The sequence below is a fragment of the Bos taurus genome, chromosome 5 (assembly GCF_002263795.3).
Source record: "Bos taurus isolate L1 Dominette 01449 registration number 42190680 breed Hereford chromosome 5, ARS-UCD2.0, whole genome shotgun sequence".
Classification (NCBI taxonomy): domain Eukaryota; kingdom Metazoa; phylum Chordata; class Mammalia; order Artiodactyla; family Bovidae; genus Bos; species Bos taurus.
In genome coordinates, this window is record NC_037332.1 from 69,937,226 (window position 1) to 69,951,439 (window position 14,214).

The window sequence follows — 14,214 nt, forward strand, 5'->3', positions numbered from 1 at the left end:
TTGTCGTAGCTATGGTTTCAGTTAATGACGTGTATTTTAAACTTGATCTCATATTTAATCCTGATTCCATGAGTCACCAGACTTAGTGAGCAAACAAGCCACATAAACAACAAATAGAAACTGAGGCACAGGGGCTTAGGTCTTCCCTGGTGGCTCAGAGGTAAAGAATCCCCTTGCAATGCAGGAGACGCAGGAAACAAGGGTTTGATCCCTGGGTTGGGAAGATCCCCTGGAAAAGGGAATGGCAGTCCACTCCAGTATTCTTGCCTGGAGAATCCCATAGACGGAGAAACCTGGTACAGTCCATAGGATCGCAGAGTCGGACACGACTGAAGCGACTTAGCACAGGGGGTTAAGTAAAGTAACCAGTGAGTGGGGGAGCAGAAATTTACCTGGGAGCCTATGCCCTTGAGCACTACATTTGGAAGCATTATCCTTCTCACCACCCCCACCCCCACCCCCATAACTTGCCTTGTTGTCATTTATTAATCATGGGGATGGAACCCCCTTCCACCCATTCAGCCCAGTTAAACTTGAGGGCTTCCCAGGGTGCTCCCACTCTTCTCACATCTGGCATGAGACCCACACCCTATGTGCCCCTTCAGCCACTCCTTCAGTCCACACTCCATCATTTCCTGCCCCAAGTATTAAAGTCACTCCAACCTGATCTTGTTTGTTCATTCATTCATTTGACAGGTACTAGTGTCAGCCACTATGTGCCAGGCTTCATTAGTCCCCCTTGTCCAACAGGTACTAGGTGAGTTTTCCAGAGAATAAATTCCATCATGGCACTCCCATGCTTTGAAAAGTTAAGCTTCCTGTAGTTTTAAAGATCATATGCTTTTTGTAAGATGAATTCCAAATGGTTTGAAGTGCATGTTTGTTGAATGTGTCTATGGATTTTTCTCGCCAAAATTAATTTTAGGAAATCATTAGCAAAGATAAGCAAAAAGTGGTATTTCCCTGTTCTGGGTCTCTGGTTATGCACTGGTTATGGGCAAGGTTCCAACTGCCCAGGTTGTTCTTGTGTATGCATTAGACTGGAAAATGTCCCACAACACAGTGGCCAAAAGAGTTGAAGTAAAGTTTTCTAAGGAAATCCCTTAATGGAAATCTCAATAGTCTAAGATGAAAATTATGAGACCTGATTGGGTTGTTGTCTTTTTTTTTTTTTAACATTCTTTTATACTCAATCTATTGCTGGCAAATACAACATACTAAATTTTCAGTTAATGCTAGTTACTGTTGTTGATTACATTTTAAATTTAAGTATAGTTGATTTGCAATATTGTGTTAATTTCTGGTATACAGCAAAGTAATTCAGTTAAACATATATATTTGTTTTCATATTCTTTTTTATTATTGTTGATTATAGGATATTGAATACAGTTCCCTGTAGTATACAGTAAGACCTTGTTGTTTATCTGTTTTATATATAATAGTTGGTATCTGCTAATCCCAAACTCCTAATGTATCCCTCCCCCACCCCATTTCCCCTAGGTAACCATAAAATTGTTTTCTATGCCTGTGAGTCTGTTTCTGCTTTGTGAATAAGTTCATCCATATCGTATTTTAGATTCCACATAAGTGATATGGTATTAGTCTTTTTCTGACTTACTTTACTTAGTATAATATGATCATCTCTAGGTCCATCCATGTTGCTGCAAATGGCATTATGTCATTCTTTTTTATGGCTGAGTAGTATTCCATTGTATTTGATAACATTATTATTATTCCTACAGCATCCTAGAAACACCTGGGTATTCCTGGCTCTGAATATTTTTTTTTCCAGTTCTCTCGGTACCACTCCATTGCCTTCTGAAAATAACACTATCATAGTAACTTATTTTTTTAAATATTTATTTTATTTTTGGCTGTGCTGGGTCTTTGTTGCCACTCATGGGCTTTCTTTAGTTGTGGCAAGTGAGGGATATTCTGTAGTTGCTGCGTGAGGGCTTATCATTTCAGTGGCTTCTCATGTTGCAGAGCACGGGCTCTAGGGCATGTGGGCTTCAATAGTGGCCGCCCGTGGGCTCAGTGGTTGCAGTTCAAGGGCTCCAGAGAATAGGCTCATTAGTTGTGGTGCACATTTGCCCTGTGGCAAGTGGATTTTCCTGGACCTGGGATCAATCTGGTATCCTTTGCATTGCAAGGTGGATTCTTAACCACAGGACTATGAGGGAAGCCCTGACACTTGAGGTTTTATTTTCTCTATTTCATGCCCAGCTGTTGGAGGTCCATGCTTGGAGCAGGTACTTAAGCAAGTCACCAAGGATGCAGGCTTCCTCTTGCTTCTTGCACCCCAGTCTTTGTCCTGTGGCTTTTTATCCTCAAAGTGGCTGGTCTACATCCGGGTACTGCTTTTGGTTGTGGGCATCTGTGAGCAACCACTGAGGGTTCACCAGCACAGCTCCACAGTAGAGCTGGTCGCCTCTTACTGACAGCATACCCCGCCCACGGCTGGCTGTGCTCTTGCACTTGATCCAATTCACCCTGACAGCTCAGTTGGTAAAGAATCCGCCTGCAATGCAGGAGACCCCGGTTCGATTCCTGGGTTGGGAAGGTCCCCTGGAGAAGGGAAAGGCTACTCATTCCAGTATTCTGGCCTGGAGAATTCCATGGACTGTATAGTCCATGGGGTTGCAAAGAGTTGGACACAACTGAGCTACTTTCACTTCACCATGCAGCTGCTACTGGTATCATCTGCCCTGGTATACTTCCTTGCCCAAAGTCCAAGGTCCTGAGTACTCCCAGAGGGCCTGATGGCAGAGGGATTTTCTCTTGAAGCAAAACCATTCTCATAGTAACTCTTCAACTCTGGAGGTTGCTAACTCTTATGTCAAGCCATATTCTCCTGTGTGGCATTCAAGAATTCTCCGTGCTCCCACAGTTCTCTCGTTGTAGATACTGCTTTACACACCCCATTCTCCACTCAGACCAGTGTCTCCATCATCCAAAGCTTGTGCCACATTGGTCTCTTATCCTTGCTGTTCTCCTTGCCTGGAATCCCCTCCATCTACCTTGGCAGAATACCACAGTGGCTCAGAGTGTGAAAAACTCTCCCAGTTACTAGCTGCATGACCATAGGCAAATAATTTCATCCTCTGAGCCTCAGTTTCCTCATCTAAAACATGGGCATAGCACTTCCATCATATGGTTATTGAGAGATAATCCATACCCAGTGCCTGGCACCTAATAAGAGCTCAACAGATGATACTGTTTTTGTTGTTGTTACAAAGATGGAACCACAGTCATCTGTTCCCATCTTCACGGTAATTTCTCTGTTTTCCCACCTTCCTCTGTACCTGTGGTTGGGAATTTGTTGTGCTTCAATATTCTTATTTCTGTGTGTTATTCTCCCTCAAATAAACGGCAAAGTAAACTAGGGCATAGATTGTGTCTTATGTCAACACAGGAGCCTACAGGAGGCAGACAGGGAACAGAAAATAGATTGAGTGTAAGAAAAATAGTGAGGAGGGAGGACTCTGGCCAACCCCAGGGTGCATGTAACTCTGGCCAATTGTTGTCATGCGGGAATATGGGCCGAAAGCTGCCAGATCTCAGCCTTTTCAAAAGAAGCCAGAAATCCAGCTTCTTATGTGAAATGTCCTGAATTTTAAAAGTTGGGCCAACACTGTTCAGGCCAAACAAAGAATGTTTGTGAGACCCCACTTTGTGAAAGCTGCATTTTTCAGATGATCCCCACGAGTTTGTGCATAAGCTGGTTGTTTGGACCTTTGAACTTCACTTTTCTAGGGAGACGATACTGTGAATGGCATTTAGGGGTCCATTAAAAGGCTGACCCCCATTCACACCAGCCCCAAGGCTCAGGATAGAGCCTAATCTAATCTCTAAGTAAAACCTAATCTCTAAGTGAAACCATTTTTCCACAGGGTAACACCCTTTGAGTTCTGATTCATGATGCTGGGGACACACAGAATGTAAGCCGTTTCAGGACAGGGCCTTTGTTTTGGTCACCACTGATTCCTTAAAGTCTAGAACACTGCCTGGCACTCAAATATATTTGTTGAGTTGAAGATGACCTGTATCTTTATCTGTCTACGCTATGTGCTGTGTTAAGTCACTTCAGTCATGTCCGACTCTTGGTGATCCATGGACTCTAGCCCAGCAGGCTCCTCTGTCCATGGGGATTCTCCAGGCATGGATACTGGAGTGGTTAGCCATGCCCTCCTCCAGGGGATTTTCCCAACCCAGGGATCAAGCCCACATCTCTTACGTCTTCACATTGGCAGGCGGGTTCTTTATCAGTAGAGCCATCTCAGAAGCCCCTTTATCCACTGTCCACCATTCATCAGCTCTCCAAGCACAAACAAGGACGATTCTGTGTACCACGGCATCCCCAGCACCTGGTGGGTGATAAGAGATCAATAAATACTTGCTGAAGGAATGTATGACTGAAACAATCTATCCAGCAAACATTTACTGAGCACCTGCTGTGTACCCAGAAGTCTGCTGGACTTTAAAAACGCAGAAGTGAATCAGACACCACCCTAGCCTCAAGGAATTAGGTTGCCTAGAAGGGATTGCATCAACTATTTCCTGGAACACTTCTAAAAACTGTCAGGCGTTACTCAGCATTCCCCTTCCCGGAAGAAGGGGGAGTGGGTGAGATGACCTGGGACCGGTCGGTCAGCACAGGCGTCTTCACTCTTCTGAGCGTCCCTTGGGTTGTTTGGCTGTCTGCGTCATCCGCGCACTTGGAATATGAAATGATTGAGCTGACTTTCTCTCAGCCACATGTTGCAATGAGCCAAAGGACCACTGCCCTTTCAAGTGGGCACCTTGGGAGGCCGTGTCCTCATTCCTCTTCAGTTACGACAGCGCTGAACCACTTCTTTGGCAAGTGCCCTCGGAGAAAGTTAGAAGCCACTCGAGGACATTTGTTTCATTGCTTTAGCATCATGCCTTATTTCTGACCCCCTAGAAAAAATCACTGGGAGAAAAGGGTATTCCAGTTACTTAAGCCCTTAAGCTTGGTTCCAAATGACTTGGGATTATTTCCTAAAATTCAATTCACCATCAAAGGAGAAATATTTTCTGTTGGTGAGTTTATTGAACAGTGTGTGCCTCATGGTCTGGTGGCAGCAGGGCTCAAAGAGAAGTCCCCAAACTGTCATATGCCCCAGCAGTTTTGTTGAAAAAGAGGTTTAACCTTCCAATGTGTCCATGACAAAGGAGGCTGTTTCTTTTGGATGTTTACATTCTTCTTTTTTTATTTCAATAGTGAAAACTTTTATATTTAGACTTAGCCAACTGGACTCAGTTTAGATGATCCCAATTTTGTTTTCAATATCCAAAGTATCATAGTCAGGAGCTGGTCAAATGTATGCCTTTTCCTCTCCATCAGGTCTGATCAAGGTGTGACCTCAGCCACATAAATGTCATAGAGCTTCTTCATAGGCTGTTGTTTTTTTTTTCTAACTTTTTATTTTGTACTGAAAAGTGAAAGTGTTAGTCACTCATCGGTATCTGACTCTCTGCAACCCCATGGACTGTAGCCCTTCAGGCTCCTCTGTCCATGGAATTCTCCAGGCAAGAAAAAATACTAGAGTGGGTTCCCATTCCCTTCTCCAGGGTATCTTTCTGATCCAGGGATTGAACCTGGGTGTCCCGCATTGCAGGCAGATTCTTCACCTTCTAAGCCACCAGGGAAGCCCCATTGGGGAACGACAAATTAACAAACAATGTTGTGATAGTTTCCAGTGAAAGTGAAGGGACTCAGCCACACATATACTTTGTATCCATTCTCCTCCCAAAGAAAGGCAATGCCAACGAATGTTCAAACTACCACACAATTGCACTCATCTCACACGCTAGCAAAATAATGCTCAAAATTCTCCAAGTGAGGCTTCAACAGTACATGAACCAAGAACATCCAGATGTTCAAGTTGGATTTAGAAAAGGCAGAGGAACCAGAGATCAAATTGCCAACATCTGTTGGATCATAGAAAAAGCAAGAGAGTTTCAGAAAAACATCTATTTCTGCTTTATTGACTACACCAAAGCCTTTGACTGTGTGGATCACAACAAACTGTGGAAAATTCTTTAAGAGATGGGAATACCAGACCACCTTACCTACCTGCCTCCTGAGAAATCTGTATGCAAGGCAAGAAGCAAGTCAAGAAGGAACAGTTAGAACCAGGCATGGGACAACAGACTGGTTCCAAATTGGAAAAAGGAGTACATCAAGGCTGTATATTGTCACGTTGCTTATTTAACTTATATGCAGAGTACATCATGTGAAATGCCAGGCTGGATGAAGCACAAGCTGGAGCCAAGATTTCAGGGAGAAATATCTATAACCTCAGATACGCAGATGACACCATCCTTATGGCAGAAAGCAAAGAGGGACTAAATAGCCTCTTGATGGAAGTGATAGAGGAGAGTGAAAAAGCTGGCTAAAAATTCAACATTCAAAAAACAAAGATCATGGTATCCAGTCCCATCATTTCATGGCAAATAGATGGGAAACAATGGAAACAGTGAGAGACTTTATTTTCTTAGGCTCCAAAATCACTGCAGATGGTGATTGCAGCCATGAAATTAAAAGACGCTTGCTCCTTGGAAGAAAAGCTATGACCAACCTAGACAGCATATTAAAATCAGAGACATTATTTTGCCAACAAAGGTCCATATAGTCAAAGCTACAAAGCTATGGTTTTTTCAGTAGTCATGTATGGATGTGAGATTTGGACCATAAAGAAAGCTGAGTGCTGAAGAATTGATGCTTTTGAACTGTGGTGTTGGAGAAGACTCTTGAGAATCCCTTGGACTCCTCCCTTGGAGGAGATCCAACCAGTCCATCCTAAAGGAAATCAGTCCTGAATATTCATTGGAAGGAGTGATGCTGAAGCTGAAACTCCAATCCTTTGGCCACCTGATGTGAAGAACAGACTCATTGGAAAAGACCTTGATGCTGGGCAAGATTGAAGGCAGAGGAGAAGGGAGTGACAGAGGATGAGATGGTTGGATGGCATCACCGACTCAATGGACATGAGTTTAAGCAAGCTCTAGGAATTGGTGATGGACAGGGAAACCTGGCATCCTGCAGTCCATGGGATTGCAGAGTTGGACATGATTTAGGACTGGACTGAACTCCAAACTCCCCTCCCATCCAGGCTGCCACATAACACTGAGAAAAGTTTCCTGTGCTAGGTCCTTGTTTATCCATTTTAAATATAGCAGGGTGTACATGTCCATCCCCAGATCCCTAACTATCCCTATCCCTCATCCTTCCCGCCAGCAACCATAAACTTGTTGCTGAAGCCTTCACAGCCTGTTTAATTTGGTGCTGGTTGCTCCTGACATTCACAGTGAACACCAACGTGCTGTTGTCTTCTGTTTTCTTCATGGCTGACTTAATGAGGGGGAACTTGGTGATTGGATGTCTGAGTTTTGGTGTTTGGGTTAAAGAGGGGAAAAAAAACTGTCTAGTTTACTCTTATGTCCCCAGTATCTAGCACAAATTCTGAACATCTGAGTATTCAAAAATGTTTTTTGGAGAGGGAGAGTGGATGATAATGAAGTCCAACACCTACTAAGTGCTCACCACATGCCAAGCCCCATGCTGGTTTGTGTCACACATTACATCTGATCAACAATCAGATGCAACAGTCTGGCAGTTATAGTTGATACCTCCAGAAAGAAACTGAGGGCTGAGGTTAAATAACTTGCCCAAGGTCACCAAGCCAGCAAGTGCCAAAGCTGGAATTTGAACCGAAGTGGAAATTCTCTGGGCTTCCCTTGATGGCTCAGACAGTAAAGAATCTGCCCACAGTGTGGTACCCTGAACCCCTAGCCTATAGTTATTAAGAAGGTAATGGCTCTGGAATCATATGATATAATCTCAGTACAGCAGGGAAGGTGAGCCGAAAGAAAATGAGCAGTTTAGCCCCCTGCCGTGGTCATAAAACCTCTCTCAGTGAGCAGGTCAGAGCCCCTCGAGCTTCCCAGCCTGTCATGGGGTGTTTGTTTTCCCTGGCTGTCTCACTTTGTTGCTCTCATTAGCCAAGAAGCTCCAAGATTTTGACACCTATTAGAGACGGCTACACAGTGGGTAGCTTGGGTAAAGGGGGGCACCTGCAATATTCTGTATCATTGCTTGGAGTTGTGGGGAACCTGATTCACCCAGAATGCAGTCAGGTCAATGACCCCAAAGAGGAACGGGATTAAGAATTTGCATTGGAAAAGTGACCTGAGGTAGTACCCAAAGGGGCCAGGAGTCTGATCCTGCCAACTCCGTGCCCGACCTTAGGCATATTGCTTTGTCTTCCTGGGTCTCAGTTTTCCCATCTGTAGTAGAAGAGTTATTTCTAAGGCCTGCCCAGCTCTGGAGAAGGACTAGAAAGAACAGGTCCTTCTTGCTTGGGTTCTCTCATCACGCTTTTATTTCCCCAGGCTGGAGGAGAACTACGAGATTGCAGAAGGAGTGTGCATCCCCCGCAGCGCCCTCTACATGCATTACCTGGATTTTTGTGAGAAGAATGACACCCAGCCTGTTAATGCTGCCAGCTTTGGGAAGGTGAGTCCAACCTCACCTAGCTTATTCCTTTTCTTCCCCTTCTCAGTAATGGATGTGTAGTTCTTAACCATGTTTTAAATAATTCAAGTTTTTTTTAGGTTACCAAAGTAAATACTTTGGTTACTTTGCCATTAAAATGTCAAACAATTGTTAACAAAGTAGTACCAAACCTAATGCCAAAACAGAGTAATACCAAAGATCAAAAACTTCAAACAATTCAGACATGTTGTAAAATAAAAGTGAACGTCTACCTTGAATTTCCTCAGTACTCAATTTGCAAACAGTAACTTCTTTTCTCTGAGAGGTAGTTCTTGAACTGGAAAGTATGTTATGTGGATGTCAGTGGGACAGACTTGGGTTAGCAACGTGAGAGACTTGGAGAAACGGTGAAGAGGGCTTGCATCATCAGCGTGGAAGTCCGGGAGTCCTCAGCTGGAGGCAGTACAATCTGTCCTAGCACTGCAGACCTGACTGTTCTCTATCCACTTTTGATGAAAATACATTCCACACGTTTTCTGTAGTTATCTCTACAGAAAGTCCTTACCACTGAACATTCATATTCAGCAGCACAAGGCAGGCAGCTGGAACTTTAAGATTGACTTCATTGTACAGCAGAAACTAGCACAACATTGTAAAGCAATTGTATTCCAACGGAAAAAAAAAGATACATCATGTGTTTATTTGATAGATAAAAACCTAGATATTTTAAATCCTGAAAGCACTCAATTTGAGTCAATATGTCTAAACTCTTTCTCCTTTTATTAGCTTCTTTTTTTTTTTACCACGTATAATTTTTTTTTTTCCTGCATCTGCCAACAAAAAAAAACAGGCAGTCTTGTCCGGCACCATTATTCCTTACCAGTGTTCTGAGTGGGAGTGTAGTGGACTGAAACAACAGGAAGATGTTTAAGTTTCAGAAATTTCCTTATCAGATCCCCAACAGATATATCATGAGCAAGAAAAAAACAGCAGAGCATGTTAGGCCTGAAGCAACCACACCAGAGAGTTTGAAACCAAGTGGCTGAGAACTGGCTTCACTCAAAAAATGTGAAGATGCTCGGTGGTGATTTAGGGAGGGAAAAATGTTTGTGTGATGGGTTAATGCTGGTTCTCCAAAGTGAAAAGAACTTAAAAAAAAAAGTCAAACAACTTTTGCCGGTTCATTTATTCATTTGGGCAGTATTGACTGAGACACGCTGTGTAGGAAGCATTATGGCAGGCAGTGGGACTTAAAGGGAACCTGGTCTGGGTCCCCCTGTGGAAAGGCTCGCAGACTAGGGAGGGGGACTGTGAGCCCTCAGCAGTGGGAGAAGGAAGAATCCAGATGGAGAGCATTCCTGTTCTGTGGTCCTGCAACATTCTCTCGTATTCACATGCACCCTGAGTGACTGTGATGGAGAGTCCAGATAAAGCCTCTCAGATAGGAAGACAGGTTGGGTGAACCAAATGACCAAGAATCCCAGCTCTCCTGGACTTACCACATAACTTTTCTGAGCCTCAGTCCTGTCAGCTCTGAAAAGGGAATTAACTCCTGCATTCTTCCCAGGGATGTTGCAAGATACACAGGAGAGAATGGCGGTGGCTGATACGGCCTACCATGCTATCAGTCATCTGGTTGCTCAGATACTTAGTAACACCTACCATGTGCATTACAACTGTTGTTCTTATGAATTCTCCATGAGATGCTTGTGCACAGATACAAATAGCCATTGGTTAGCTTAGGCTTTGAAACAAAAACAAACCAAAAAAAGTCACCATTTCTAGAAACTCCAATTTGCCTGTGTAAGGACCTTCTATTCCTTTTTCTCTCAAATCTGTTGTCAGCTCAGGGTTTCCTTGATCTTGTGATCTAGGTAAAATCAATTTATCTCTGACCCCTTCCTCCTAGCACCTCCTAGACCCCCTCCACCTAGCATTCCAAGTCTTAAATCTGCCCCCAGGATTTCAACAAGTCCTAGGGTGTTTGCATCCTTCAGTTCAGTTCAGTTCAGTCACTCAGTTGTGTCTGACTCTTTACGACCCCATGGACTCCAGCACACCAGGCCTCCCTGTCCATCACCAACTCCCAAGTTTACTCAAACTCATCTCCATTGAGTTGGTAATGCCATCCAACCATCTCATCCTCTGTTGTCCCCTTCTCCTCCTGCCCTCAGTCTTTCTCAGCATCAGGGTCTTTTTCAAATAAGTTCAGTTCTTCCCATCAGGTGGTCAAAGTATTGGAGTTTCAGCTTCAGCATCAGTCCTTCCAAAGAATATTCAGGACTGATTTCCTTTAGGATGGACTGGTTGGATCTCCTCAAAGGGAGGAGTCCAAGGGACTCTCAAGAGTCTTCTCCAACACCATAGTTCAAAATCATCAATTCTTCGGCGCTCAGCTTTCTTTATAGTCCAACTCTCACATCCATACGTGACTATTGGAAAAACCATAGCCTTGATGAGACGGACCTTTGTTGGCAAAGTAATGTCTCTGCTTTTTAATCTGCCGTCTAGGTTGGTCATAACTTTCCTTCCAAGGAGCAAGCATCTTTTAATTTCATGGCTGCGATCACCATCTGCAGTGATTTTGGAGCCCAGAAAAATAAAGTCAGCCACTGTTTGCCATGAAGTGATGGGACCAGACGCCATGATCTTCATTTTCTGAATGTTGAGCTTAAAGCCAACTTTTTCACTCTCCTCTTTCACTTTTATCAAGAGGCTCTTTAGTTCTTCTTCACTTTCTGCCATAAGGGTGGTGTCTTCTGCATATCTGAGGCTATTGATATTTCTCCCAGCCATCTTGATTCCAGCTTGTGCTTCTTCCAGTCCAGCATTTCTCATGATGTACTCTGCATATAAGTTAAATAAGCAGGGTGATTATATACAGCCTTCATGTACTCCTTTTCCTATTTGCAACCAGTCTGTTGTTCCATATCCAGTTCTAACTGTTGCTTCCTGACCTGCATACAGGTTTCTCAAGAGGTAGGTCAGGTGGTCTGGTATTCCTATCTCTTGAACAATTTTCCACAGTTTATTGTGATCCACATAGTCAAAGGCTTTGGCATAGTCAATAAAGCAGAAGTAGATGTTTTTCTGGAACTCTCTTGCTTTATCTATGATCCAGCAGATGTTAGCAATTTGATCTCCGGTTCCTCTGCCTTTTCTAAAACCAGCTTGAACATCTGGAAGTTCGTAGTTCATGTATTGCTGAAGCCTGACTTGGAGAATTTTGAGTATTACTTTACTAGCATGTGAGATGAGTGCAATTGTGCGGTAGTTTTCTACCTAGAGCATTCTTTAGGGTCACCTTGACTTGGGACTCCTCCCTCTATATATACCACCTCTCTCTATACCTGTGCTGTTCAGTATAGTAGCCACATACAGTTGTTTAACTTAAAATTAAAATTCAGTTCCTCAGATACACAGTAGCTACATGTAACTGTAGGCTACCATATTGGACAGTGCCAATAGAACATTCCCATCTGCACAGCAAGTTCTGTTGGACAGCCCTATTCTGCACCATCACGAGCTAGGGATGGCACTCAGGGTCTTCTTTGCTTTGCACAAAGCAGTCCACAGAAGGCATCTGTGATCCTAACAGACTGAAGTTTGCAGTGGTGGTTTACACCCCAAACATTGTCCCATGGAACAGATGTCCCCATCTCAGAATGCTCCCTGGTCCTCCTTCTGCCAGTTCCCCAAAGCTGATCCCAGCCCTCTCTGCTGCTGCATCCTTCCTCCTAGAGCTCCTTCTGTTCCCTTCACTCTCTCCTTCTTTCTTGGGATGACCTCCACCAATTTTCCTCTGGTCTCCAATCCTTGGTTCCTGCTGACATCTATACCCACAGGTCTCATTTATTCCAAATGGCTTTTCAAAGTATTTTTCCAAATAGTAAGTTTCCTCTCTAAGAATTACAGTGCCAGCTGCTTTCAGAATAGTCATTTAAAAAAGCATCCAAATGCCATCTTATCTTCAGTCCCAAAAGCAGGGACATACTCTAATGGAATTAAACGCATAAATGAAAAATGCTCTCTGCAGCTGCCTTGCCATCGATTTCAAGTGCACTGGAAAGGAGGGCTGTCCTCCCAGCCACAGAGGACAGAAGGTGCCTACTGAAGGTTTTCGCATTAAGTTTGTTGAATTGAAATCCCAGACACATTTGCCCTTCCTGAAGGCTCCGAGCAAGCTGCAGCTGCCATCTCCTAGAGAGAAAGGGACTAGTTGTTCTGAAAAACCTTGGAGGGGAATCGTGGACAGTCTCCCTTTGAGCAGTTCTGTCCGAACGTATGATTCATCTCTGAACTTTTAGCTCAGAACAAGCAAAGTTCACTATTTCGGCTTAGGTTTTAGAGAAAAATTAAACTGGTAGTCATCTTCCCATCTGACTTGTAAATGGGCTGAAATGAAACAGGCATTGGTAGTGAAGCTTTCCCAAAGTCACCTGGCTGAGATACTGTTCTCGATAAAGTGGATGGCAGCAATTGCTCTGCTGCAAGTGAGATCCGAAATAGAAATTCTTTCTCCAACACTGTGGCCAAGCTCCAAAAGCACTGGCTTCCAGTAATGTTGTGTTGACTTTGGGTCCTGGAACTAATTTAGGAATTACCGAGAATGCTGAGGCTGCTAGCTGAACTGGTCTTGTGCTTGCTTGCGCTATTAACTAGGGTCGTGAAAGGTCACCCAACTTGGAGACACTTAACTTTTCTGAGCTCCCGTCTCCTTACCTTTCCTTGGAAGCATCCCTCACCAAATTACTGTGTGGATAAAATGAGACTGTGCTATGAGAACATGTTTTAAAACTAAAATTCTCTACCAAGGGAAGAAATCACTATCTAGAATTGGCTCCATTCCACTCTGTCTCCTCTGTTTTATTGTGCTCTATTTTTTCCTTATCACTGTCTGAACTATCTTATATATGTATGATGTTACTAGTATATATAGTTATCTGTACTGTACTATAGTTATCTGTACTGTATTATACTGCGTGTGCACTCAGTCAGGTACAACTCCTTGTGACTGCATGGACTGTAGCCCCAGGTTCCTCTGACCATGGAATTCTCTAGGCAAGAATATTGGAGTTGAGTGCCATTTCCTACTCCACGGGATCTTCACAACCCAGAGATCAAACCCACATCTCTTGCATTTCCTGAATTGGCAGGCAGATTCTTTATCATTAGTGCCACCTGTATTGTATACAATATATATATTGTATGCAATATGTAATTACATATAACTGATGTGTGTGTATATATATATATATAAAAGTTGCTTGTGTTTTGTCTGTCTCTTTCTTTAGAATGGAAGCTCCATGAGGACTTTTTTGTTCACCATGCATGCCTAACCCCCTGGAATAGTGCCTGGCACATAGTAGGTCTTCAGATATTTGAAGACTGAATGATTTATATTATTGCTATTCACCAAGAACACTATGAATCATTCGACATATGGGAATTTTTTTAACCCATATGGTCACCATATGAAATTGGCACTGTACCCACTTTCCATTAGCCCACTTGCCAAGTAAGGATAAACTTGTTGAGGTACCAGTGTCCGTCCTTCCTATTCTGCCCTCTGACAACCTCGCAGGGAAATCCCGCATCCAACCATGGCATCAGGCCATTATCAGCCATCATATCAGTCCTGGATGGATTATTAAAACTCATTCTCTGCTATGAAAAAGCCCATGCATGTGTGC

General features: G+C 43.5%; 1 protein-coding gene across 4 annotated transcripts in view; it reads left to right on the plus strand.

Annotated features, from left to right (window-relative positions):
- Nucleotides 1-14,214, plus strand: part of RFX4 (regulatory factor X4) — a 172,666-nt gene that overhangs the window by 58,745 nt on the left and 99,707 nt on the right. For all 4 annotated transcript variants that reach the window (XM_005206762.5, XM_059886540.1, XM_005206760.5 and 1 more), the window contains exon 4: nucleotides 8,419-8,542. In XM_005206762.5, the coding sequence (XP_005206819.1) occupies nucleotides 8,419-8,542 (124 nt within the window). The remainder of the gene's footprint in view (nucleotides 1-8,418; nucleotides 8,543-14,214) is intronic.